The sequence below is a fragment of the Candoia aspera genome, chromosome 1 (genome assembly GCF_035149785.1).
Source record: "Candoia aspera isolate rCanAsp1 chromosome 1, rCanAsp1.hap2, whole genome shotgun sequence".
Lineage (NCBI taxonomy): Eukaryota > Metazoa > Chordata > Lepidosauria > Squamata > Boidae > Candoia > Candoia aspera.
Window position 1 is genome coordinate 4,492,158 of NC_086153.1, and position 27,412 is coordinate 4,519,569.

The 27,412-nt window shown below is 48.3% G+C and overlaps 2 protein-coding genes across 2 annotated transcripts in view; one reads left to right on the forward strand and one right to left on the reverse strand.

The window, feature by feature from the left end:
* The window catches only part of PTRH2 (peptidyl-tRNA hydrolase 2), a 126,128-nt gene that overhangs the window by 82,581 nt on the left and 16,135 nt on the right, over positions 1-27,412 (reverse strand). The window lies entirely within an intron of this gene.
* Positions 1-27,412, forward strand: part of CLTC (clathrin heavy chain) — a 79,862-nt gene that overhangs the window by 47,688 nt on the left and 4,762 nt on the right. The window contains exons 10-30 of the mRNA XM_063296338.1: positions 1,023-1,145; positions 2,615-2,752; positions 4,062-4,226; positions 4,950-5,130; positions 6,288-6,451; positions 8,114-8,239; positions 9,025-9,167; positions 10,473-10,707; positions 11,814-11,936; positions 12,026-12,171; positions 12,353-12,536; positions 13,740-13,932; positions 16,320-16,477; positions 18,440-18,604; positions 19,498-19,605; positions 19,735-19,902; positions 20,843-20,992; positions 21,930-22,061; positions 23,571-23,681; positions 23,856-24,026; positions 24,775-24,996. Coding sequence (XP_063152408.1) covers positions 1,023-1,145; positions 2,615-2,752; positions 4,062-4,226; positions 4,950-5,130; positions 6,288-6,451; positions 8,114-8,239; positions 9,025-9,167; positions 10,473-10,707; positions 11,814-11,936; positions 12,026-12,171; positions 12,353-12,536; positions 13,740-13,932; positions 16,320-16,477; positions 18,440-18,604; positions 19,498-19,605; positions 19,735-19,902; positions 20,843-20,992; positions 21,930-22,061; positions 23,571-23,681; positions 23,856-24,026; positions 24,775-24,996 — 3,306 coding nt within the window. The remainder of the gene's footprint in view (positions 1-1,022; positions 1,146-2,614; positions 2,753-4,061; positions 4,227-4,949; positions 5,131-6,287; positions 6,452-8,113; positions 8,240-9,024; positions 9,168-10,472; positions 10,708-11,813; positions 11,937-12,025; positions 12,172-12,352; positions 12,537-13,739; positions 13,933-16,319; positions 16,478-18,439; positions 18,605-19,497; positions 19,606-19,734; positions 19,903-20,842; positions 20,993-21,929; positions 22,062-23,570; positions 23,682-23,855; positions 24,027-24,774; positions 24,997-27,412) is intronic.

Consider the following 27,412-nt stretch of genomic DNA (forward strand, 5'->3'; position numbering starts at 1 on the left):
TGGACTCTTACAGTGTGGTCTATGCGTAGCTGCCCTTGAGGACCACTCAGAAGCGATGGGCTTGTTTTGTTTTGATTCTGTTCAGCTAAAAGCTTGCTTTGGTGAAAGAGGTGAAAATAATTTTGTACTAAAGAGATTGCTGGAAATAGTACAAGTAGATGAGTTCAGATAAATAGGAAAGACGGAAGAACAAAAGATGGTGAGGTAGAATCAACACTGCCTTTGGGGTGGTTGGAAGAATGGAGAATAGGTGAAGTCTGCTGATCTGCCAGCCCTTGGGAACGGAGCTTACTTTGAGCAGCTTGCATTCTAATACTCATTTAATCTTAATGCTTGGTCAGCCAGAAATAATCTTGATTCTAAATTCCAGGAAGGCATTGGATTGGATTCCTGGCCCATCGAGTCCAGTAGCTTGTTCTCACAGTGGCCAACCAGCTACACCAGGAAGCCCACTAGTCTCCCAGCAGATGTCCTCCAGAGGCAGTCCCGCTGTCATCAAGTTTAATAGCCATTGATCCCCATGTCTTCCATAAATTGGTCCAACCCTTTTTTGAAGCCAGCCAAGCTTGTAGCCAGCACCCCGTCCATTGGTCAGAAGTCTTTAATCTTTAATCCCTATATGAAATAGTCCAGGGCATTCAGTGGTCCGTTCTGATTCTGTATTCAAAATTTCTGGGCCACATCACTCTTGAAAATGGCTTATGAAGAACCACAACGGAAGTGGAGTCAATGCTCATGAGACCTTTTAAGGATGAATTAAGGCACCTCATATAAAAGCTGTAAATGGTAGCAACCGCACTTATCAGACTGAAAAATAAGGGTCCCTTAGGCTGGTTCTGAGCAAGACATCTTGGGGTCTGTGAGTTCTGCTATGAGATCAATCAGGGTGAGCTTTTTCAGTTTTCAGTCTGGAATGTGACCAAGCCAGAGACAGACATTCTCGGGACTTTCTCACTCAAGTGCACAAAGTAAAGCAAAGCTAATAAATCTTATCTTTTTGTGCATGCCCACACCCTTCCTAGGTTGGCTACACTCCAGACTGGATCTTTCTTCTGAGAAATGTAATGCGGATCAGCCCGGACCAAGGACAGCAGTTTGCCCAGATGTTGGTGCAGGATGAAGAACCTCTGGCGGACATTACCCAAGTAAGGAAACATCTTGAAAGAGAGAGGAGGGAACTTAGCTCTCAGCTTGCTACTGCGGGCTGGAATAAATGGCTTTATCCTGAAGATCCTTGGTTTCTTATAAAACCTTCACACTGCTGCATCTAAAGAAGCATTTCAGTGCCTCCAATAATCCTGTTTCCACTTTGACGTTTCTACAATTTCTAGTCATTGACCTCTTTGTTCTTCGTATATGGTTGAGTGACGCTAGCACAAAATTTGGGGCGTTGCAATCCAGAGATGCAGAGTGTATGCCCAGTTGTTGAAGACTATTAAAAATGTAGAAAAGGTGACATTAAGCAAGCGTTAACATGCCGCAGAGCGTTCAGAATGTGGGAACGTGCTGATTCTTAACAATTTTGATCCATGAATAGAGTGGCCTATAAGCCCAGTTTGACCCATAAATAGAGTGACTATATAAGACTTATGCAAATTCGGCTTTATGGTGGGGTGTAAAACATGGCAGCTGGCCATGTGCTCATGAGCAAATTGGTAGGTGATGTGACTCTGGGACTGCTAGTATTTAGCAGTCTTGAGGGTATTTTGGCCACCCAGTGGAAGGCCAAGAGGGTGGGGGCTGCACAGATCTCATGTGGAAGGTGAAGTCTCAGCAGGCATTTCTCAGTGGACCCATTTTAAAGGACCTGCTGCTAAATCTGTCACGTGGCCTCTTGAGGACATGCCGATGTATACTAAGAACATTCCCCTGATTTAGGGGGTCCACAAGGCAGTCTTTGAATGCTACAGGACCGTCCAACCTTGGCGACTTTAAGATGTTGCAGGCTGGCTGGGAATCCTGAGAGTTGAATCGACACATCTTAAAGTTGAGAGCTTTAAGATGCGTGGATCTGTACACACCTTTAACATGTGTAGATCGTCTTAAAGTTGAGAAACTCCCAAACTCTTTTGTACAGTATCATGATTGGGCATTAAAGCGAAAACAGGTTTTGTGAAAGACAGTTGCCTGGAGTTTGCATGTGAAATGTTTCAGAACTGAGGCCTTCGAACGTTCAGATTGCTCTATTTTGAGTTTTAAACCCTCTACTAGGAGAGTCCCGTGTTTGAAAAGGCACCGTTTGTGCGCGGAACACGTTCCAGGTGCAAACAGAGCTGTTTCAAAGTTGAAGAACGTCTAACCAAACCAGAACCGTCTGTTTAAAAATGGTTCAGATTTGAAATGCTTTGCGCACCCCTAATGAGAGAGAGAGAAGAAATGTGTTTGGAGCCTTGATTAGATGATCCTATATTGCTGGAATGCTTGAAACAGGGTTTCTCAACCTTGGCAACTTTAAGATGTGTGGACTTCAACTTCTGGGAGTTGAAGTCCACACATCTTAAAGTTGCCAAGGTTGAGAAACCCTACTTTGAAACAAAAATTTTACAAGAGTTTATCTCCATTGGGTGGGAAAGATCTAAAACAAATGCTCTCCCCCCCCCTCTCTTTTTCGCAGATAGTCGATGTGTTTATGGAATACAACCTGATCCAGCAGTGCACAGCTTTTCTCTTGGATGCCCTGAAAAACAATCGTCCATCCGAAGGGCCTTTGCAGACTCGCTTGCTCGAAATGAATCTCATGCATGCCCCTCAGGTAGGTTTTACACCTGGTTCTGGAAAGGATTCGATTACTCTGCTTCCTGGACCTTCCTCCTACAGGGGTTTGAAGTGATCTTTGGATGCAGGGCTCCCACAAAGAATCCCTTAAAATAGGGATTTCAGTTCTGCTCATTCTAGCCTTTTGAAACAAGCAGAGAACCATAGTCCTCTTGATGCTCATCCCTTCCCTGCAGAAAGAAGCTGCCATTTTTATGTGGAAATGAGGTTTCTGAAACCAGGGATTAGCACGTTCATAATGACTAGTTTTCCAAAAATGTGTTCTGACTTAAGGGTTCAATTTTTTTTACCGTAAAAACTCATCGAAGTGAAATCCAGTGCTAAAACTTGTGAAAAAATTATTAAAAACTAGACAACCCATGACCCATTGGGTCACTGTTTTGGAGGTATTTCCTTACCAGATTCCTCGGCGCCTTCAACAGTGGCAGAGCTTCTAATGTACTTACTGCCCTCACTGGAAAAGTTCTTAAAAATTCAGGGAGACATTCCGAGATGTATCTGCCTTGAAATAAAATCATAAATATCATAAAATATTTTATAAAATTTGCCAAATTTCTATTCCACGGGAGTCATCGGTCCCAGATTTTGGATGCAGTCTGTAAGTTAGCCCAATTTTTGGTTCAAAAATTGTTGCCCTACGACTCACCGTTTCGCCCAGTTAAAGGTTACAAGGTATCAAACAGACACACGAGTTTCAGTAGTATATAGATACCTCCTTGTGACTGATAGGTTACAAAAAATCCCCAGTTCCTCCTAAACTGGAAGTGTTTTGGGGTACTTTTCTGAAGCCATGAATGAGCAGGCTTGCAAGCCTGGCTCGGTTTAAAAAAAAAAAAAAGTTGGCTGTAGATACTGAAAAATACTTATTTTTCTTGTAACCAGCAGCCTTACTTCTGGAGGCTGCTGTGAGAGATTGTGGGGAGGCTAGGAAAAAATGGTATGGAAGGGAGAGTAAACCACCCAGAGTAGCTTGTCTCATAAAGGGCAGCTCAGCCCAGGTGGCAGGAAAACTGGGGAGAGGCATTTCAAATTATTCATAGACTTAATGAATTAGCTATAAAGAAGGCTGGGAAATTCTTCTTGCACTTCCCAACGTTCTGTTTTCACCCCAAACTAGCATTAAAATCCTCAGCAAAGTCTTGGTTCCTTGATGGGGCACGCGGGGCTTGACGGTCAGGCTCTGAACACAATAGAGCTATCCAGGCATTACTTTCTGGTGCAGCTTCTTTGCCGGAGATCTTCCCCTCAAGCAAGAGCTCCAGTTTTAACGGCCAAGCCTCTTTCAGGTTGCCGATGCCATCTTGGGGAATCAGATGTTCACCCACTACGACCGAGCCCACATTGCTCAACTGTGCGAGAAAGCTGGTCTCCTCCAGAGGGCCCTGGAACACTTCACTGACTTGTACGACATCAAGCGAGCCGTCGTTCACACTCACCTTCTCAACCCCGAGGTACAGTGGGGGGAGTGTATTTTTGTAATTGCTGCTCTGCACCTTTTGTGGCTCTTGGCAGTTCGCAGCAGCAATACAATGTGTCAGCCAAACGTGCATGGGAAAGTAAAGTTAAAACTAAGTTAAACTAAGACCAAACAGCATAATCTTGACGATGTCATAATCCACCCCAAAGCCCCCTGGGATAATTCAGTCTTAATCAGTTTCCAGAAGTGTAATTACAAGGGGACCAACCTCACCACTCAGGGGAAGGCCGTTCCAGAGAACTCTGGCCACCGCTGAGAAAGATCTCACTACGTTCAGCTGCATTTGGAGACCGTTATTCTCGTTACAGATGGCAGCACACCAAATGCACAAACTTGGGTATTTATTCCGTTTATCTCCACCATGATCAGTGGAGACTTCTGGTTGTTTACATCCAAGGCAATAACACGTGTCACAGTAAAAATTAAACCAAAGTCTCAAAACCATCTAGCCAAACTCCCCAAATACACACATTCAACCCGTAAGTAATGCCGCTGTTTGGCGCCCCAAAAGCGCTCTGGAAGAGCTTTTTAACAGCTTCTGGAAGGCCAGCCCTGCGGGGCTGATGAGTCGCCGCCATTGCCATCCCCGCTGGAAGGCTTCCCACTGGGGGAGGCCATCCCCACGCGTTACCCCAGATCTGCACCTTTCTGCCCCACAGAAGCTGAGGTCCCTTCTAATGACGCCTTTAACTTGCAGTGGCTGGTGAACTATTTTGGCTCCCTCTCCGTCGAAGACTCCCTGGAGTGCTTGCGCGCGATGCTTTCAGCGAACATCCGCCAGAACTTGCAGATATGCGTCCAGGTCGCTTCCAAGTACCACGAGCAGCTTTCCACCCAGTCGCTCATTGAGCTCTTCGAGTCTTTCAAGAGTTTTGAAGGTAGGGCGGCTGGGCTGCCAAGCCGCACTTGGATTCTGAGGCCGTACCACCGACTGCCTTTGTTCCATCTGGCCTCCCTTGGTCCGTTGAGACGAGTACGTTTCTTGAAGTCATCTGGCCGAGAAGTTGCCCTGGTCCTTTTTGATTGGTAGAGACAGGCAGGTGGGAAGGTTTGTGTGTCAGGGTGGTGGCCGTGACCACCCAGTCGCGGCTGGGCTCCTTTTTATTGTGCCGTGATTGTGGCTGCCAACTTGACTTTTGTGACCTTCCTCCTATGGGCAGCCCTTCTGGCAGTTTCATTCAGGAAGTGATACAGGTAGTCCTTGACTTAATGACCATTCATTTAGTGACTGTTTGAAGTTACAGTGGTGCTGGGAGAAGTGACTTAACGACCGGTCCTCACACTTATAACCGTTGCAGCGGTCACATGGTGACAGTTCAGGCGCTTGGCAACCAGCATGTATTTACGACGATTGCAGCGTCCCAGGGTCACCTGATGGCCATTTGCAACCCTCCTGCTGGCTTCCGACAACCAAAATCAGTGGGGAACCATGTGATTCACTTAACAACCACTGCAAAAAATGTCATAAAATTGGGTGCAGTCACATGACGCCTCACTTAATGACCTCACAGCTCAATGATGAATTTTCCAGGCCCTGTTGTGGTCGTAAGTCGAGGACTACCTGTACCCTGCTGGGGAAGGGTCTTTTAAAAATAGATGCAGAGATATCCATCTTGGGTCATTGTCAGTGGATGGCAGTGTGACTAATCAGGGCTTGGAGGCTGATCAAAATGTTAATCTGTAGGGCTAAATGGTTAAAATGTTTTTTAACGTGAACCTCTGTATCAAGTTCTTCCAAATTTGATGTCCTTTGAATGTGTAGGACAGCATCTCCCAGAATTCTCCAGTCCACATACAACGGTGCTGGCTGAGGAATTCTGGGAATTAGAGCCTCAAGACATACAGAGGAAATCAGGTAGGGGAAAGCTTCCTTAGATCAGTGAGTGAGACTTGCACTTAACGTTTCGCCGAAAGCAATTGCATTGTGGCTACAAGTGAGCGTTTTCCGCAAATGAAAAGTCAATCCCTTCCAGCTCCAAAGTTCTCTGACAGGTCCTTTTAATCGTCACTCCTTGTCTTTTCCACTTCCTGCAAGGTCTCTTCTATTTCCTGGGCTCTATTGTCAACTTCAGCCAAGACCCGGATGTTCACTTCAAATATATCCAAGCTGCTTGTAAGACGGGCCAAATTAAAGAGGTGGAAAGAATTTGCAGAGAGAGCAATTGCTACGACCCAGAGCGTGTGAAGAACTTCCTCAAGGTAAAGGGACAAGAGTGCCCCCCACCTTCATACTGGGACCTTTCTTATACTAGAGGCCAGGCTGGTTCTCTAAATGGTGAGACTAGTCCAGTGTTTTTCAAACTTGGCAACTTTACGGTGGGTGGACTCAGATCGGATTCGCTTAGTGACCAGAATGCCAGTCCCAATTGTGGTCCTTAAGTGAGGACTACCTGTACTGCTCTGGAATATGCAGCCATCATGCATACTCAAGGTTGCTGTCCCAAGAGCTGCTACCATCCGCTTGGATTTTGGGGGGTGAAAGTAGATGGAAGGGTTGGCCTGAGGTAGATTATGGTTTCAAGGTAATTCAACAGCTGTCTCTGCGTCCATCGTTTTCTGATCAGTATGTTGTCTTTTGTGCTGTTCCGGGGTCTGTGGAATATTCAGGACATGTACCAGGTAACGTTCCATTAGAGGCCTCGCTGATCAGCTCACACCTTTAGTTTCCACTCATGCATAGCATTGTGGCTGGAGAATTCTGGGAGGTGCAGTCCTAATGCAGCTGGAGGGCACCAGATTGAGGGAATGGTGCATAGGTTAACTTCCTGGGATTCAGTCTTGAAAACAATGCTGGGGTGCGGCTTAATTTGTAGCTTGGCGCACCTACTTAAAAGCATCCAGACTATTCTTGCAAAGAGGAGCGAAAGCACACTTTTTATGAACTTCAGCACAGGTGGGGTTGTAAATTCCCCCTTAAGGGACAATTTGGGAAGGAGCAATGATGGAAAGGGATGAGGGAATTTTGCCACAATTACTCACTGGCCTAGAGCTAGATTTTTCTGCTCCTGATTGGAAAAGGTTTTGGCACCCTCCTTCAAACCTTTGGCCTATAAGCAACAGTCTGTTTTAATCAGGTGAGGATCTTCAGTTCAAATGAAGGCAGTCCTGAATATCAGTCCACACCTGTTAGGGAGCAGAATTAGGGCAGCATTTATATTTTTCCAGTTGGCAAAAACTTCCCTCTCTGGATATCCAGGAATTGTTTATTCACCAGAGTTTACAAGCCAGGGGGGGAAAAGGAGATGCCTATATTTTAGCCCTTGCAATCCCAGAGTTCACCCTGTGCACTCAATAACTGCTGCAGCTGATAAATACCAATGCTTAGAATAGGCTTGTAATCCTTTGTGTTCTCGTGCTTTTGATAAAACTCTTTCTGGAGGCTGAGCCGGCGGAAAATCAGTGTTTGGATCCTCGATAGCCTTAAAATGAACGACACGGGTAGGAGCTTGAAGAAGAATGAGGCCTTGGAACGTTGCCTTTTAAGGGGACATTTGAATGGGGATTCGTTTGTTCCTGGCCAGATGACCTCCCGTGCTTGTCCATGCAAAGATCGATCCCTTAATATGTTTGGTCGCCATTTTCTATTTTATATATTGGGTATGTTTTTTAACGTTAGGTGATTATTTTGTGGTTTACTGTTTGCTTTTTGCTGTGGAGCTGGGCAGCCCTGTACATCCACTAGATCAGTGTTTCTCAACCTCGGCAACTTTAAGATATGTGGACTTCAACTCCCGGAATTCCCGGAAAGCTTTGCTGGCTGGGGAATTCTGGGAGTTGAAGTCCACATATCTTAAAGTTGCCGAGGTTGAGAAACACTGCATTAGATTAATAAATAAACAAATTCCTGTTTTCTATTTGCAGGAAGCGAAGCTGACAGACCAGCTCCCCCTGATCATCGTTTGTGATCGCTTTGACTTTGTCCATGACCTGGTGCTGTATTTGTATAGGAACAATCTCCAGAAATACATTGAGATCTACGTGCAAAAGGTAAGACCATCACTTTCTGTTAAGGCACACCTTCAATTTACATCCAGGAAGCAGTGGATATAGCCTAATAGCAGAGTCCTTCCTCAGGGGGGAAATGGGCAGTGATGATAGATAGATAGATAGATAGATAGATAGATAGATAGATAGATAGATAGATAGATAGATAGATAGATAATAGCAACTTGGCTTTAATGTCACACTTGTTCCAGTGTAAAAAAAATTCAGTGGGGGGATTTGAGTAGAGATTCTTGATAAAGTGACACTCCCTTATTAGAAGTGTATCTACTGCTGGGTCCTCAGTGTGGTGTCCTTATGCCACCTGCATGGTCCTGAACACTGCTTAGGACTCTGGCAGACTTCCTGCCCCATGTTTTTCAAAGCGTCTTCTAATTTAAAAAAAAACAGTACAGAAAATGCTGGCACGCCACAAAATGAGAGCCTCCGCCATCTTCTGTATTTTCAAGAACGTCTCTGGCTGCGCAGGCACTTCTGGAGCATAAAAATGATGGTCACCCTAATCACGGGCCTTGGCTGAAACCCTAGCTGCCGTGATGTTAGCAACTTGAGCTCCTTAATTGAACTCCACGGTGGCAGTTGCTTGAAGCTTCTTCATGTATCGAATCCCCTGAAGGTTCAGGAGGCCTGGCTTCTGTTGTTGCTGGGGGCTTTAACATTATCATTAATTGTTTTATGTCTTTTTGGATTTTGTAGGAGTCTTCTGGAGTGGGCAGCTATACCAAATCTAATTAATTAATCCAATCCAATTCAATTAATTACTGCTGCAGGTGAACCCGAGCCGTCTGCCCGTGGTCATTGGCGGCTTGTTGGATGTGGACTGCTCTGAAGACGTCATAAAGAACTTGATCTTGGTGGTGAGAGGTCAGTTCTCCACTGATGAACTTGTCGCTGAAGTGGAAAAAAGAAACAGGTAACTTCCTGTGACTGGTGGTTTAAGGGTTCACATTTTTCAGGGTTTGAAGAATGGAAAGGCCTAGCAACCGGCTGAATAGCCGACATGATTGTCATTTGCCCCCGAGGAATAGGATGGAGCTGAATGGAGGGAACACTGTACTGTCCCATGATAAAATGGGGCTTAGGTTTATCAACCAGAGGGAGGCTGGTTGCAGAAAGCTACAGTTTTGAGATTTGAGGCAGGGATTTGGAACTTGCTTTGCATTTTGGTCCCTCTGATACTACTCAGTGTGAATTTTCTCTTATTTAATTCTACTTATATTCTGCTCATTAGTGAAAAATCCTAGGGCGGGCCTCGCCATTAAAATCTCAAAAAACAATGATCAGTCTAATCCACAAGATGAAGCTATCAACAGATTCAGTCTTCTTCATTTGCAGCAGGCAACACAAATAAACAATTATGTCTTGGCTAGTTGCTGAATGAGAATAACCCTGGTGCCGCATGCTCCTGGCGGAGGGGTGCTTTCTGAGTATCGTCAAAGACTGTGAAAGCTATTAAGCAGTGGAACAGCCTGCCTCCTGAAGTGGTGGGTGCTCCATCACTGGAGATTTTCAAGAAAGGATTAGACAGACATTTGTCCAGGATGGTCTGAGGATTCCTGCACTGGGCAGAAGGTTGGATTCCATGACCTCCAAGGTCCCTTCCAACCCAAGGACTTTTTGATTAGAGCAGTCTGGGTCTTGTGTGACCAGTTGATGTACCACCGACAATGAGATGCTGTTGTGGAACTCTAAGGCAGCCTTTCTCAACCTTTTGACCCTGGAGGCACCCTTCAAATATTTTTCAGGCCTCGGGGAACCCCTGCCCATCCAGGCTCAAATATAAGCCAGAAGTTACCAAATTATTATTTTCATTTCGGGTGTAGGCCTGTATAGATGCACTGACGGTTTTCCTAAACGAGAAATAATGAAACTGACCTCTTTCATGTGAAGTTGCCTGCATTTGAAATAATTTTTTTAAATAAATCGTGATCTCCCAGGGAACCCCTAGTGACCTCTCACAGAACCCTAGGGTGCCACAGAACCCTGGTTGAGAAACCCTGCCATAAGGTAACAGGTGATTACTTCTTGAAGCTTAGCAACTGAACAGAGAAACAGAGCCAGATTATGGATACATAAAAATATGCAGAAGTGTAGCTTCAGATTCTCCTTTAAACCTGCCTGCCAGCTTCTTCTGTACTTGGATGCTGTGTCCTGGAGGACAAGGACTGTGAGCAGAGTTTGGGAGCTATCTAAAACCCAATGCCTGTTCTCTCCTTAGGTTGAAACTCCTCTTGCCATGGCTGGAAGCCAGAATTCATGAGGGTTGTGAAGAACCAGCTACGCACAACGCACTGGCTAAAATTTACATTGATAGTAACAATAACCCTGAAAGGTTTTTGCGAGAGAACCCCTATTACGACAGCCGCGTGGTGGGGAAGTACTGTGAGAAGAGAGATCCGCATCTGGCTTGTGTGGCTTATGAGCGAGGGCAGTGTGACCAGGAGCTTATCAATGTGCGTTTCCTGGAAGAGGGTGATCAAACTGGGTGGGCCTAAAGATGAATCGCAGGGGGAAGGGGGTTCCTGATGCATTCTTCTGAGGCTGTAGAATCCACTTGGTATTTGCATCTGCTGATGAAGCAGAAGACTAGATAGCAGGAGATGGCTTCATGGTCCATCTAGACCAATCTTTCCTGTGCGTGGAAGTGGGCTTCCTTACCCAGGACTTTCTGTATGCAAAACAATGACTGTTTTGCACTTCATTTAGAAGCTTAACTGTTCAGGACTCCATGGCTTTTCAAGAACTCGGAATCATGCTTTTCATGGCCTTTTGCCTTAAATCAGTTTGAATCACAATACTGGAGATTAAACTTTCAAACCGATCTTTTGCTCAGTTCTGGGTCTCCCCTGGGGGGTCCCCATCAGCTGCTTCAGGTGGTGGTGGGAGGTGGACCAAATGGCCAGGAAGAGGGAAGGGCAAGTAGCCGTTCTCTCGTTTCATCCAGTGTTTGAAAGGCAGCTCGTCTAACAGTGAGCATAGCTATCTCTGCTTTGGTCAAAATGACAAAAGCAGCAGTGCAGCATTGCTCCACAAGGTCCACCCTCAGAGACCGCTGGGCTTTGCTCTCTCTGGTTGCAATCTGCAGCCTTCTGAAGCCCATATTTTGGAGGGGTGTGCTCCAATCACGCAAGAAGCATTAACGTTCTGCTTAAAATTGGGCATAGCAGTATTTCATAGCTCTGATGGATTTTCCTGGCTTGCCGGCGTGCAGCTTCTCACACAGGACTTGTTTTTTTATAGGTGTCATTGTCTGATAATGGCACCAGTCATTGTACAGACCTTTCGTAGAGACCTTTTTTTACCTTCTTTGTGGCCCTTGTGGTTGATATCAAGCTTGACCGTTCATGGAAAGTGAAGCCATTGCTGTCCTTGGTCTGTACATTTTGGGGAACTGAGTCTAAGGCTCTGGCTTGCCCAGAGCCCTGCAGGAAAGCCATTTCCAGGTTTATTTCCCCCCACTGTTTTTTGTGCCTCAGAAACGAAGTCTTGGAACTGTGAAACTTTGTTCCTTAGCCCACCAGAGCAGGCCCTCACCATCACTGTCAACCCCTTTGTCCAGGTATGCAACGAGAATTCGCTCTTCAAGAGCCTCTCCCGTTACCTGGTGCGCCGTAAGGATCCAGAACTGTGGGCCAGCGTGCTGTTGGAAAGCAACCCTTACCGGCGGCCCCTCATTGATCAGGTACACTCTCTGATTGAGTTTGCTTGCACGTGGGATGCATTTGGAAGCAGGTGATGCTCTGTTGACCCTTGTCCCTCTTACATCGGCAGGTTGTGCAGACAGCTCTCTCTGAGACCCAGGATCCCGAAGAGGTCTCTGTTACCGTCAAGGCGTTCATGACTGCCGACCTCCCCAATGAGCTAATTGAGCTGCTGGAGAAAATTGTCCTTGATAATTCTGTGTTCAGCGAACACAGGTTGGTACTTTGCCTTCTTGGTCTTCTCCCCTTCCCTATAATATTTGGAGAAGCAACGTTCTCCTTTCCACCACTGGGGATCCTTTAAGGTAGAAAAATCAGAGACCGGGCCTGTGGCTTCTTCTAAGTCTTCAGGTTACGGGAGCAATGAAGAGCCGCTTGCATGCTACTGCTTTTTTAGGAATCTCCAGAACCTCCTCATTCTGACGGCAATCAAGGCTGATCGCACCCGGGTCATGGAATACATCAATCGCCTGGACAACTACGATGCCCCTGACATTGCCAACATTGCCATCAGCAATGAACTCTTTGAAGAAGCCTTTGCCATCTTTCGGAAGTTTGATGTTAACACTTCTGCCGTCCAGGTAACATCAGCACGTCAGAACTGAAGTTGATGTGCCCGCAATTGCTCAAGGTTGCTTTCCCTTTGGCCCTGACTCTCATCTCCTGCTGCTCCTCTGAAACCCATCTAGTCTTTGCTAAAGTTAGCAATTTATAGCACTGTAACTTCTTTCTCTGCATAGAACTCAAAGGTCTGGTGTGCAGTTTGGGTTAACTTAATCAGCCTGTGTGGTTACAGCAGCTAAAGCCAAAGAAGGGCTTCTTTGAATTGAGTGACTTCATGGACACATCTGTCCGATCGTCTTGGCAGCCGTCGGGAGATGGTTGCCTGCTGTCTTCTTCTGTTCTGTTTTGTTTTTTTACTTCCCAACCCTGGTAGTCTCTCAGCTGAGTATTAATCAGGCCTGGCCCTCCTTGGTTTTTTAGGTCAGCTGAAGTGGGCCAGGTGCAGGATAGTCCAGTTTGTTCAGACGATTCAGAGTTTGAGATGAGCTAGTCACTCAGTCCTGCCCCGCTGGTCCAGCCTTTGGAGAGCAGCGCTCTTTACCTAGAACGGCACGGATCTCACAGAATCCAAAGGCGGCATCCTGTGTGCTTCTGATTGGCCGGGCAATCTTCTAGAGACCAAGGGCCCTTATTGGGGGTGAGATAGCGAGGACCACAGTTGGTGGGCTGATGACAAGGAGCAGGTTAAATCATTATCATGCAGCTGGGTGGGGTTAGTGTTGTCTTTTTGGTTCAGGAAGAAAGTTGGGGGCTTCTTTGATGCTTTCTCAATGCGATCAAAGTAACGCTGAGTTTTATGGCACCTTTTAGAGACCCCCATCATTTGTGCTCTTGGAAAAATCTGAATGATGCATGTTTGCTTGATAGACATCCATGAATGAATGAATGATGCTAGCTGTAGAATGCTTACTCAGTAGAGGGCCCAAGAAGATCAGAGGTGGGGCTGGGGTTTGTTTGCACCCCTTCCTCACCTAAGTTAAGTGGACTCGGCTCAGCGTGCTTTGCTTAAGGTGCCTGTAACCTCCATCTGCCAGACTGCATTAGTTGGAGATCTGTCTGGCTTGCTGACGAAGTAGCTTTTAATTCCTTAAACTCGTGTTCTGTCATGGTTGTTGGACTTTTTGACTGCTTCCCTGCACCGTGGGAAATTTTCCTAGCCGCGTAGCCGAGTCTGCTTTTGCACGATTCTTCTGGAAAGCCGTTGCTCTCTCTTTTCCCAGGTTTTGATTGAGCATATTGGGAACCTGGACCGGGCCTACGAGTTCGCTGAACGTTGCAATGAGCCTGCGGTGTGGAGCCAGCTTGCCAAAGCCCAGCTTCACAAAGGGATGGTTAAAGAAGCCATTGACTCCTACATCAAAGCAGATGATCCATCATCCTACATGGAGGTTGTCCAGGCTGCCAATGCAAGCGGTAGGGAATTGGCCCTATTTTGCTTCCTCGCCCCTGCCGCCCCCCGGGGTTTCTTAGTAGCCTTCGTGAGAACCAGAAATACACCCGTGCCTCCAAGTGGAACGACTGAACAAAGAAGGGTTTCCCCGGGAGAGTGAAAGACTCTGCTACAAACAGGCTTTTCCAATCTGGTGTCCGCAAGATCTGGAATCCCAGTCAGCAGGTTGGGAAAGGCTGAACGGGAAGTTGGTCCGTAGCGTGCAGAGTCTGGGTGGGAAATAGAGCAGTGCCCCCCTCTTTTTCATCCACTCTTGGGACAGGAAGGCAAATAAACACTAAAAGGAGAGGGAGGGTTCCTGTTGTGGTAAGAGGAAGTGGGAATTGCAGGTGTCGACCTGTTTGGCTTCGTATCCTGCTCCACAAAATGCAGTGCTGTCAAAGGAGGACATGTATGTATGTATGTATGTACAGTATTACCAAACTTATTCCTTGCCCATCTCAGAGAGCGACTCTGGGAGGTTTACATAAAATAGGAATAAAACTGTAATTAAAATACAATAAAACAGTAGAACAGGACAGTAAAAACAGTCATCTTAATAAATAATATGTTCCAAAAGATGGCTGGTGAAAAGTTCTTGATTTAATTTCCAGGGAGCGGCTTTAGGGTGCCAACCACCCCCAGGGTTGGCCACCCCTCTTCACGCCCCATGTGAGATGGCAGAGCCAGGTCTTTTCATGGCAATCAGTTGCACACGAGGAATAATTTGATCTTGCCAATCGAAGCGAATATCTGTAGCTCAGGGTTGAGCTGTGGCGTCCTTGGTGCTCTCTGAGCCTGGTTGTTTTCTTGCAGATGTTTTATTGCCAGGCTGGGCAACATCTTCAGTGCAAAGGGAGTGGGCCTTGCTCTCTGTTTATATACCGGGGCTTACCCTGCTTGTGTTGCTGGGGGTGATGTTCTCTCCCTGGGGGTTCTTTGATTGGGCTGTTGTTTGCTGCTTGGTTGACTGAGTTGATAGTTCCTTGATTAGGGTGTATTGTGCTGTTTGATGGTTCATCTGGGGTTAATCCTGGTGTTGATCTTTGCTTATCTGGGTGTTGATTGCTGGCAAGGGAGTGTCCTGGTTGTTTGGCTTTTCTGTTGTCAAAAGCCAAATCCAAAAACGCCAGGGAATTCCTGGAGGCCTGGCACTCAAACCAAGCAGCCATCAACAGACACATAGAGGTAGACAACGTTTACACACCATTCAAGAGAGACAGTAGAAAAGCCAAAAGACCAGGACACTCCCTTGCCAGCAATCAACACCCAGATACACAAAGATCAGCACCAGGATTAAACCCAGATGAACCATCAAGCAGCACAATACGCCCTAATGGAGGAACTATCAACTCAGGAAATCAACCAAGCAGCAAACAACAGCCCAACCAAAGAACTCCCAAGGAGAGAACAACCCCCCCACCAACACAAGCAGGGCAAGCCACGGTGTATAAGCTGAGAGCCAGGCCCACTCCCTCTTCGTACTGAAGATGTTGCCTAGTCTGGCAATGAAACGTCTGCAGGAAAACCACAAGGCTCAGAGAGCACCAAGGACGCCACAGCTCAATCTTGGCCACTTTTCAGGAAGGGTGGGTCTGTTGGGTTCCCACTGACTATGCTTTCTACCGGATTCTTCCTTCTTCCTCCTCCTTCCTCGATTCGCTTTGGATTGATTATAGAGGCAGCAAAAGCCTCTGAAAGTGAATGCTGGAAACCAGAGAAAGATTCTGATAGGCTCTAACGTGACGTTGGCTGTCCCTATTTCTGTCTCCTTCCCCAAGCAAATGCAAGTAGCGCGTTCTCTTCCCCCTTCAGCGCAGTTCTCCCTTCAGATCTGGTTCTCCGTGCACGTATGTACGAAGGATAGACATTGGGGCGCCTCTGGTGGGAACGGGCCCGTGTACTTGTGAAGTACATTATTCTGCAACAGATGTGTGAACAGACTTGCCCAGTATAGCGAGTGGATGACAAAGAAGCGGATTGTTTGGCTGACCTGATTTCCCCCCCCCCCTCCCAGTTTCGGGAAGCTTGTGTTCCACTCGGCAAGAATGAGCGACTGTTTGGCTCTAATAAAATTCCACGCACAGCCCGGGCTAAAGTAGAAATTAATCGGCACACTGATGGCTCAGTCCTTTTGATTTTGCCAGTGCTGCACATGCTAGGATGTGTTTCTCTTTCCTCCCCCACTGCCCATTCCTTATTTTAAAGAGACATTTGTCACTGGGTAAGCCTGACCAGGCGAGGCTGGCTTTGCGATGGCTCTTAAGCCCTTCTCTTCTTTCTCCTTTTTGAAGGATGTGAGCTGAATGGTTCGCACATGGTTCCTGCAATGTGACTAGGGGCTGCCTCTCCCTTTTTGTCCCCCACCTAGGCAACTGGGAAGAGCTGGTGAAGTACTTGCAGATGGCCCGCAGAAAGGCCCGGGAATCCTACGTGGAGACGGAGCTGATTTTTGCTCTCGCTAAAACTAACCGCCTGGCCGAACTGGAAGAATTCATCAACGGGCCCAACAATGCCCATATCCAGCAAGTGAGTGCTTCCGTCGGTTTTAAATCTGCAGATCAAGGGTTGTCTTAGACTTCTGCTTTCCATCTCTGCAGGGCTGGGCAGGCTGGTAGGTTTTCCCTTTCGTAAGAATTGCCGCCCAAATGTAGCAGTTTCCTTTTTTCCCTCTTGTCTGCTGATGGTTAATGTGATGGAGACTCTCAGGCGGAATCTGTGAGCCTCGGTGTGGTGAAGTAGAGAGAGGGAGGAGGTGTTGGGAAGAGGCTGGTTCAGATCATCACACTACCCTGATGCTCTTTAAGTGCTCTTGAGCTAGTCGCTGCTGCTGCTCCCTTTGGGAGGGAAATCGGTGGAGGGAGTCAGGCTATAAATGCTGCTCTGATCTCCTTGCAGGAAGAGCGGGATAAAAATGGGACAACTGAATCCCTAGACTTGGTTTACTGAGTGTAGCTTTAACACACCCAATAACAGGGATGCTCTGGGCAGTGAAATGAGGGTGCCCAATGTTAGGGCTTGGGGAAGGCTCTGTGGTGGGCACCTAGCCAACGGAGCAGGCTGAGCTCAGAAGAGGTGGTGGAGTCAGGTGGAGGGGGGGTTAGATTTGTTAGACAACGGGGGATACTTGGAGTCAGGCCAAACCGTTCAGGAGGAGAAGAACCTAAATGAATCTGACACCAGAATCCGGCAGAGCAGCTTTTAAACTCATCCCTGGGGGAAAGCTGGCAGGTGCTGGGGAGCACCTGGTTTGGCAGGGTGTAGATACTTCAGGAAATGCTGTGGGAAAGAGGAGTAGTGTTGGACGTGAGTTAATGGGTGGCCATGGCAGTCAGGAGAGAAAGCGACTGAGGAAGGCTCGCATCAGTAGCAGTTGAAAAAGGCTATGCTCTGTGGGGGATTCTGTGCCAGTGCTAGAAGTCTTCAGGCCAAGAGGAGGGAATTTTTGTTAATTTTTTTTCTTCATTTATTTAATTATATTTCAAATTTAGTCACCGCCCAGCTCATTCACAAGAGCAACGCTGGGCAGTTAACGATAAAATTAGAGGACTTGGTTAGGAATGAGGGCACAGAGTGAGTAGAACCGAAACCTGGTGGAACGGAGGCAGCTGGGGATATGGTCACTCCTTAAAAAGAAATTAAATGTTACTTACCTTAGCAAGTTTTGCAAAAAGAAATACACAGATTTAGGAGAAAAGGGAAAGCATAACAACAACCACAAGACTGATAGCAAATTCCAGGAAGTGGAGAACTTAATAGAAAGGGTGGGAGGGAAGAGACCCGCAGGGCTTTCTTGGAGTGTCCAGGAAAAGGGTTTCCTTCAGGAAATAAAGTGTGTCCAAAGGAGAACAAGAAGCAACACTGTAAGGTGGAAACAAGGTATGCCAAAATTGGATTTGAGGGAGCCTGTGGGAAAAAGCATCCAACGCATCTGGAACACCTGGGGCTGAGGAAGGCAGGTTTATTTCTTCGTTTGCTCAGTTTAGAGCTGGCTGTCCGTTCAGGATCTCAAGGCAGTGCAGACAGCATTCTTTCCTCCAGTTCCCCTCACCCCCAGTAATCCTTCTGTGAAGTAGGTTGGCTTGGGTTGTGAGAGAGCGAACGGCCTACAGGCTCCCAGTGAGCTTCTGTGGCCGAGGGTGGAAGAGAGCTTCAAACCACTGGAGTCTCCTGTCTGGGCTGACCGATTAGAGGTCCCCGTAATTGGAGGAGAAAGATCCGTTACATATGTACATCCCGCTCTTCGTTCAGGGGTTTAAGGTGGCATACATAACAGTTTTTCCCATGATGCCCACCCTGTAAGCTAGATAATTAGGGCTCCAGAGTCATCCGCTTCTGCAGCTGATGGTGGAGTACCTTGGTGATGATACTGCAGCGGCTCTCACAGCACGTCTACCCACTTGGTGGCGAATGTGGGAGAGCTGGACAGGCGGACTCCGACTGTTCTGTTTAAAAACAAACAGCAGGCCCACCGGTGTCTTGCTCCCGTAGGTTGGTGATCGCTGCTACGAGGAGAAGATGTACGATGCAGCCAAGCTTCTCTACAACAACGTCTCCAACTTTGGCCGATTGGCATCCACGTTGGTCCATCTGGGTGAATACCAGGCAGCGGTCGATGGGGCCCGGAAGGCAAACAGCACACGAACCTGGAAGGAGGTGAGCTCGGGGCTCCGTGCGGCCTATCCCTGACTTTCAGACTTCACCCCACAAGACGTTGTGGGTCTCAGCAAGACGGAGAGTGTCCAGTCAGGAGCGATACGTCTGGATTACCTGATCGTAGATTTCTGGAGGTGGTTGGTGACCACAGAATATGGAAGGGTGTGGGCTTCTGGCTTGAGTGTCGTCGGCTTCTTGCCAAGCACGGTGAAGAACTCTCTCGCAGCTCTGCTTTTCCAAGCGGACGTGAAAACGTTAATGAATTTTATTGTAGGGAATTCAGAAGCTGTACGTACAAAGACGCTCTGTGTGTAGCAGCGCACAGGAATCTACCCTACGTATAACTCAGCTTCACGGTTTAAAACCTGGGTCTCCTCCTCCTGCTTCTTTAGATTAATGGTCTTGGGTCCTCTTTTGTAAGCCTTGAAGGTCTCTGTCACCTGTCTTTCCGGTCGAAAATTAATTAATAAAAAACGGCTGCCTCTGGCGCTAGAATTGGGGAGTCCCATCTCTCAGATTCCACCCTTGCGTCAGCCAAGAGGAGCAGACCTCAAATCGCTGTCCAGATTCTCTTTCAACCTAACCTGCCTTTCTCTGGTTGGTTACAGGGGTAATACAGGCATCAGGAGCAAAACTTTGGAAATGGTTGGAAACTTCCTGAAAAACACGGGCTAAAAACCAAATAGAGGCATTGATCTCTTTGGGGTTACTTCACTGAAGGCTTGGGAACGTCCTTTTGGAAGAGACCTGGCCTGGTTCTCACCCCCCCTCCCCAATACATTTGGACTTCAGTTCCCCGGATTTCCCGCTAGCTTAAAACAGGATTTGGGAGACCAGAGGCCTTGGTTTCCCCATCCTTCTGAACAAAAGGTCATTCTCGTTGGCTTTCTCAGGTTTGCTTTGCCTGCGTCGATGGGAAGGAATTCCGCTTGGCCCAGATGTGTGGTTTGCACATCGTTGTGCATGCAGATGAACTGGAAGAGCTCATCAACTACTACCAGGTAACGGGCAATGTGTTGGTCACTTGAAGTACTCCATAGTTTCCCTTTATAAGGAACGAGATAAAATCCTGGCTGTTGGACCGTCTTGATCTGTATCCCTTCACCTTTTTCTTTCTGTTCCTGTGAAAGGACCGCGGCTACTTTGAGGAGCTGATAACCATGCTGGAAGCGGCTCTGGGGCTGGAACGGGCCCACATGGGGATGTTCACCGAACTGGCCATCCTTTATTCCAAATTCAAGCCACAGAAGATGAGGGAGCACCTGGAGCTGTTCTGGTCACGGGTCAACATTCCCAAGGTAGCTCTTTTTCCGATAAGCATCTGATTTAGAGGGTTTCCTGGAAGTAAGGTCAGTGCAGTTGTAAGAACTGGCTAAAATATATACCTGGTGTTGATAGAGAATCAAGAACGGTCTTGGGGAGGAGTCGTTATAAAGGGAAGGCAGGAGATCCTGGTTCAGACTTTGTGAGGGACCCTAACTCATAACAGAGGATGACAAAGATGATTTAGGGACTTGAGGACATGTGAGGGCAGCCTGAAGGAACCCGGTCTGTTCGGTCTGAGAAGAAAATTTGGAAGGCAAGGTACCAGTGCTCAGGTACATAAAAAAGTGCCATGGAGAAGATGGTCGAGACCTTTTTTCCATGGGCACGGACACTAGGACCAGGAATCCTGCGTGCAAATTGGAGCTGCTACCTAGTTTTCATGTCAATACAAGGAAAAGTTTCCGACCGTTGGGTCTGTGGAACAGTGGAACAGTGTGCCTGCGGAGATTTCGGGTGCCCCATCTCTGGAGGTTTTTAAAAAGAGATTGGACAGCCATCTGCCATGGATGGTTTCGTTAGTTTTCCTGCACATTGCAGAGCGTTGAACTAGACGTCTTCGTAGTCCTGTCTGACTCCACAGTCCTGTGATTCTGTGATGTCTTAGTGGAGTGTCTGCTTTGCCTGTAGAAGGTCCTGAGTTCACTCCCCAGCACACCCACTTTAAGAAAAACGGGGGCTTACATTTCATAGCACTGCTGGTATTGTCCTGATTTGCCCATTCAGCTGCAAAATTAAAATACACAGAATCCCCTTTGAATGGCATATGTTCGGACAGCCAGGGAAAAGATTCTTGGAGATCTTCAGCTAGTTAATGTTGGACGCTAACACAAGATTAGTTGGGGCTCCGTCCATGCTAGAGAGGCCTTTTTTTCTTTTCATCCTTAAATCTACACAATGCTTTGTTCCTCGTAGGTGTTGCGGGCCGCTGAACAAGCCCACCTGTGGGGAGAATTGGTCTTCCTGTATGATAAATACGAAGAATACGATAATGCTATTATTACGATGATGAACCATCCCACAGATGCCTGGAAGGAAGGGCAGTTCAAGGACATCATCACTAAGGTGGGAGGTCTTTCTCCGCCAAACTCCTTTAGGTTTCCTTTGTGGTGCTCCTGCTTGGTGGGAAATAAGTCCAGCCCTCCACTTGGCATCCAGAGTGCTCTGAAGAGCGACCTTATGAAGGCCTCTCTTGCTGGAAAGTCTTAGCAGGAGGTCTCATGGTCCTTCTTCTGGAGTGCATTTAGCCTTCTTGAAGATCAGTAGCTCTAGAGAGAAGCAAATACTGCTGTTTTATGGTTCTTTTTTAAGGGGAAGTTATTTTTATTGGATGCTTCTGTGTTGTGGTTTTATTCAGTTTTACTAAACCTGCTTGCAGAAAAACTTTGGAAGCCCGGCCAAGTATTTGCCTAAAATTAAGGTAAAAAGAAGGGAGGCAGACCAGAGGCTGGGCAATTGCTTGGGGCTGGGAGCAGGGTTTTCCCAAAGCCTGTTGGGGGTTGGAGGCCAACTGTATAACAGGAGGGAGATCCTTCCAGATATCCCAGTCCAGTCCGATTCATATTAGAAGGACAGGAACCCGTCCAAGCAGAGAGCCCTTCAGGCACAGGTGGAGGATTTCGTCTTTCATTTCCCATTTTTATCTGGGAAGTCTGTGACGGGCGTTTCACAAAATGGAGAAGCCAAAGAAATTCAGCTGAAAGGCAGACAAAAATAGTGCCGTCTTCGCTCCGTCGCTTGAAACCGGCTGTGACCAGTTGAATGACATGCAGCCCTTTGGGGGTGGGGGGTAGTACATTTTAAGGCCTAATGAAAAGGTTGGGTTGAAGCCCGGTCCACGTTTCAAGGATACGGTTTTGCAGCATGAGCCCTGCAGCCAAGGGGAAGAGCGAGTTTGGCTGGAGGATCGGGTTGCTTGCACTGCCCTCCATCTGAGGTGGCCCTTGTTTGTGCAGATGTGCGTGTCAGGAAGGTGACGCTTCCTTGCCTGTCCTCCTTGCAGGTGGCGAATGTGGAGCTTTACTACAAAGCCATTCAGTTTTACCTAGAATTTAAACCTCTGCTGCTCAACGACTTACTCATGGTGCTTTCCCCAAGGCTGGACCATACCCGTGCAGTCAATTTCTTCAGCAAGGTAAGAATTCCTTTGAAAGGCAGAGTTGTCTCTCTCTTTGCTCTGAGGAAGTTCCTCAAATCTTGTGTGTTTCTTGGGTGGTGGCTAACTTCATCCCAGAGTGACACCAAGAGGGACTCGCATGGTGGATGGGACCCTCAATCCAAAGAGCTCTTTGGGGAGTTTTTCCGCTGCTTTCCTACTTGGACCCTCTGCATGGCCCCTCCAGGCCCTGAAATGGAAGAGGGGGCTTCTGCTTGAAAAAGGCGGGTCCAGCACCATCACGGAGAAGTGGGTCTGGCTCTCAGTTGGGTCTTTATCCTGGCCATTACGTCTTCCAGGCTTGCTTTGCAGAGACACCCGAGCTTTCTCCTTAACCAGGAGAATCCGCTGTGGATCAAAGCCTGAGGAAAGAGTGACCTTAGCAGAATTTCTGGCAAACAGTCCGTACGCTAAAAGGAACCTTCCCTAACTCTGTGCCCTCCAGGGTTTTGATTCTGGATTTGAAAATTCCTTTTTTTTTTTTTTTTAACCTAAAGTCAGTGCCTGATCCACTGAGATTGCAAACCCGGGTCTGCGTCTCTCCTGGCCAGAGAGGCGTTGTAGTGGAGGTCCTGGCCTGATGCCTGGAGACAGGGAGAGTCCAGCTGGGGAGCAGCACTCGTGCCAGACCCGGAAGGAAGGGAGGGGTCGTGGGTTGAGCGGCCTACTGAGTCCAGAGACAGCCCCTCTTTAGCAGTGGACGGGGTTGTATTCCCCTGTTGGAAGCCAGTTCACAATCTGGGGGTCCTCCATGGACTTGGCGTCCATGCGCCAGCTGCATCCTTTCCTGGACCAGGAGGTGTGGCGCACAGTCACTTGTGCCTTCCTTTATCGCCTCAGAGTTGGCCTGCTGTAGCTCTGCACTGGGTTGCCTTGAAGAGCAGCTGGAAGCCAGAACTGGTGCTGCACGCGGGCACCTCTGCATCTGCCCATGTCACACCTCTGTCCTGGGAGCTGCGCCGGCTGCCATTCAGCTTCCGGGCGTAATTCCAAGTGCCGGCGGTCTCCGTTAAAGCCTTGCGTGGCTTGAGGCCTGGGCGTTCTCAAGTCCACCTGCTCCGGAATGAATCTGCCTCTTCGGTGTGGTAGTTTCATCCGCCTGGAGCTTGTAATCAGACCTCCTCTCTGGTGGTTTCCCTGTCGTAGAACACCTCCCCATTCACGCATCCAGATCGTTTCCTCCCTGCTGGGTTTTCGCAGAGCTGGGAAAGCTTGACTGTCCAATAAGGGCTTTGGGGATGCTAGTCTGGGCCTCCCTGGGTGGGTGGCACCTTTATTACAGGATTGGCTTACTTTTTTGGGGGGGAGTTCTGTCTATTGCTTTTAATGCATCGTCTTTCCTTGTAAGCCACTGAGAGCCAGTCTGGAACGCGGCAGCGTAGAAATCTTAGAAACAAGCGAGCGGGGCCAAACGAGCCCCCTTGGGCCCTGGGTGAAACATTTGGCTGCTTGGAGCGGGCCACGCAGTGAACGGGTGTTCTCCAACAGGTGAAGCAGCTGCCGCTGGTGAAGCCCTACCTGCGCTCAGTTCAGAACCACAACAACAAAGCAGTGAATGAGTCCCTGAACAACCTTTTCATCACAGAAGAAGATTACCAGGTAGAGACGGTTTCGGGGGGGCGGGGGGCACCCGGACTTTGGGTTGGGACCTCTGGCATTTGGGGAAGGCGGGGTGCAGGTTGGCCACCTCCCCACAGCGGGACTTTTTGGGGGCGCGGGGTGAGCTGTCATTTTCAAAGCATCGGTCGCCCTGCTGGCGTGTGCCCTGCCCAGGCTCTCAGGACATCGATAGACGCCTACGACAACTTCGACAACATCTCCCTCGCGCAACGCCTGGAGAAACACGAGCTGATTGAGTTCAGGAGAATTGCTGCCTACCTTTTCAAAGGGAACAACCGCTGGAAGCAAAGCGTTGAGCTCTGCAAGAAAGACCGGCTGTACAAGGTAACAGCGCCCGAGGCTAGCCCGCTCTGCCAACGGCACGGGCAGCGGGAGGGCCGAGCTTAGGAGTATCGCCATCAGCCGCTCAGAGTCACTAGTTTGAGATGGGCGGCAATATGAATGGAATGAATGAATGAATGAATGAATGAATGAGAGGCCGTGAAGACAAACCCTCCCCTTCAGCCTTTGCTTGTCAGGTTCCTGACTGGGATACAGGGAGGCCTCGCTTAATGACCATTTGCTTAACGATGGTCTGAAGTTACGACGGCCTCAGAAAAAGTGCTTTATGACCTATGCTCACACTTACGACGGTCGCAAAATGTCACACTACCCCCGCAGTCACGCGATTGCAATTCGGGCACTTGGCAGCCAGCTCACATTTACGACCAGTTGCGATGTCCTGTGGTCCCGTGGTTGTGATTTGTGACCTTTTTCGCTGGTTTCTGGCAAAAAAAGTCCACTGGGGAAGCTGGATTCGCTTAATGACTATGGTGATTTGCTTAATGCCCATGATTCACTTAACGCCCATGGTGATTTGCTTAATGACCATCATGAAAATGGTCGTAAAGTTGGGGTCTGGTCACGTGGTGACTCACTTAATGACTGCACCACTTAACCAGTTTTCTGGTCCCTATTGTGGTTGTTAAGTGAGGACTACCTGCAGTCCGTCTACAACTGCAGCAGTTTTGCTTTCCTGTTCTCTGGAGCCCTGTCCTTGATGGGACCCTTTTCCCGCTCTCCTTCCTTCCAGGATGCCATGCAGTATGCTTCAGAGTCCAAAGACACAGAGCTGGCAGAGGAACTGCTGCAGTGGTTCCTGCAGGAAGGCAAGAGGGAATGCTTTGGAGCGTGTCTCTTCACTTGCTACGATCTTCTCCGGCCAGACGTCGTCTTAGAAACCGCCTGGAGGCACAACATCATGGACTTTGCCATGCCCTACTTCATTCAGGTCATGAAGGAATACTTGGGCAAGGTAAGGTTCCGGGCCGCCTCCGCGCGCTTGGCGTGCTGCGCCTTTCTTGCTGGACCCACAGCACTCGCAGACGGGCTGCCAAGTCTCACGCCACCATCCCCGAACATCTCTCCCTGTCGATACCGGCCCTCCACCCTCCTCCGAAACGTCAGGCCGAGCTGCTGTTGGAATGTGTGACACGCAGCAGGGTCCCCACCGGGCGGCTGGGTTCTGATCGTGAATATTTCCTCTCCCTCGGCCCTAGTAAGTCTGCCGAATTTGGGCAAGCAACACTGGAACTGGACCCCTGTTGTCAGTTTCAGGAAGTTGGGCCTGATCTGTCCTGACAAGTGGTCCACGTGTCCTTATCTGAAGACCTTTTGGAGACACTTGACGGTTGGCTGAGGTTCATTGATAAGGCTAGACCCTGCTGACTCCTTTCAGCCCTCTGAGCTGCTGTGATAGACATGGATATGCTTAGCCCCCCTTACCTGATAGTGGGGCAGATGCCCATGTATGCCAGGCCGTTAGGCTTAAGTGGGCTTCTCCCTGACAGGGATCCTTTTTGTACACTTTGCCCAGGGAGATGCCACCTACAGTGGGTATAGTAACCAGCAGTGGCTCCTAATCTCCTCTTAACAGTCTGAAACTCTCCAGTGGGTTTCCAGCCTGCCAGCCCTGAGCAAGGCATTCCCAAGAGGGCAGATCAAGTCTTCGGCTTTCGCTGTGCTTGTTCTGGCGATCGTTGAAGATGTTAAGCACTTTGAGTATTCCCAGCACTTTGGATAATTTTGGTAGCCCTTAAGAAATCCTGCCAACTCGGGGGGCTGGAGGGCCGAAAGCATAGCTCCCACAGCCGAGGTTGGCCGAGGGATAGGCCAGGTTGTGTGTGACGTGTCGGGCTTTCCCTAGTTTTGGGCAGCCTGAATTGCTTCCAAGCCGTGTGGTTGACTTTCTCTATTGTTTTTGGGCTGGGAGGAAAATCTATCTTTTCTAAATACCGTATGGAAGCCTGCAGCACAGCAGAGGAGACTTAACCCAAAGCTTGTGGTCCTTGCGGAGTTTGTGTCTGTAATGGTTTAGCAGTAATAGTAGCAGACAGCTTATGTTTTAGGGGTAGCATGATGCAACTTACACACAAGATAGGAAGTCGCTAATGCTACTAGGTGACCGGTGCTGGGTCTGGGTGGTTCTAAGTTAAAATGCGGAATATGGGGTACCAGGCCCCACACTTCCCACGGTCATTCCTGAAATGCTGGGTTAGAAGAGCACCCACCCCACCCCCCACAGAATTCAGGAATAAATATTCTTTGAAAGCAGTAACCTTGACCACCTTCGCCATCAGGGAAAAAGCGACTTCAGATTTTAATGCCGAGGGCAGCGTTTCTCAACCTTGGCAACTTTTGAGATGCGTGAACTTCGACTCCCAGAATTCCCCAGCCAATCTACACATCTTAAAGTTGCCAAGGTTGAGAAACGCTGGTCTAGGGGTTTAATTGCACGTGGTTCACACTCACTTTGCATGCTGTTCGTTGTGCGACACGAGAACGCTGCCCATTCAAACTTGGAACATAAAGAACTTGACTTTGGCAGCCACGTGGCCTTTTGAGTTTTAACCCCCCACCCCCCCTTTTACTTGCTCTCTGTTGATTCTAAAATGCTCGGTGTTGGAGTTTCTTTTTCCTCTAAGCTGCACCTTCTGAATTCCTTTGCAGGTTGATACAATAAAGGAAAAGGTGAAAGTTGATTCTTTTCCATCTTTAAGTCTGGAGGCCTAAGTCTAAGGATATCTGCATGAGTTTTTTTCCCCCCCCCTTTCCTACTTTTCCTACACCGCTGCTACTGCTTTCTGCCCGCCCGCCCCTGAAAAACTCTCACTAAAGCCTCTGCAAGGTAAAACCAGAGTCGTAGCTGTAGGACAGAACAGTAGACACTAATTGGCTAATCAACTCTCCAGGAAGGTTAGAGGCAATCCGCTGGATCGCGGCTTGAAGAGATCAGCAGACATTTAACCCTGTCCCCAAGAAACCTCAAAAAGAAATAGCAGGAAAAGCTGTTGCAGTTGCTTAACCGCACCTCCCTGGAGGGTGGCGGGGGCAATTCGGTTTTTCCACTGGATGGTGTGTATTTTCCCCTCCCTGGAGAGGACTGTGGTCTTGCGAGTCTTACTAACGCGTCTCGCTGAAAGTGGGCAAATCCAGCACGGCTAGCTGCTTAGAGACTCTCCCTGCGACACCGGCCAGGCCTCTGCTCCTCCTGGCTCCATCGGGCTGCTTCCTGCTCCGGCAGAAGCCAGGTTCTAAGGCCTGGCTCTTCTGATTTATTCTTCTCGCCTTCACCCCACCCACCCCCAAATGTACCAGGCCTGTCGAAGCCAGGGCCAATTTGCCAAGGTGTTTGTTCCCAAAAGCTAAGCCATTCTTCCTGGCTGCTAGTG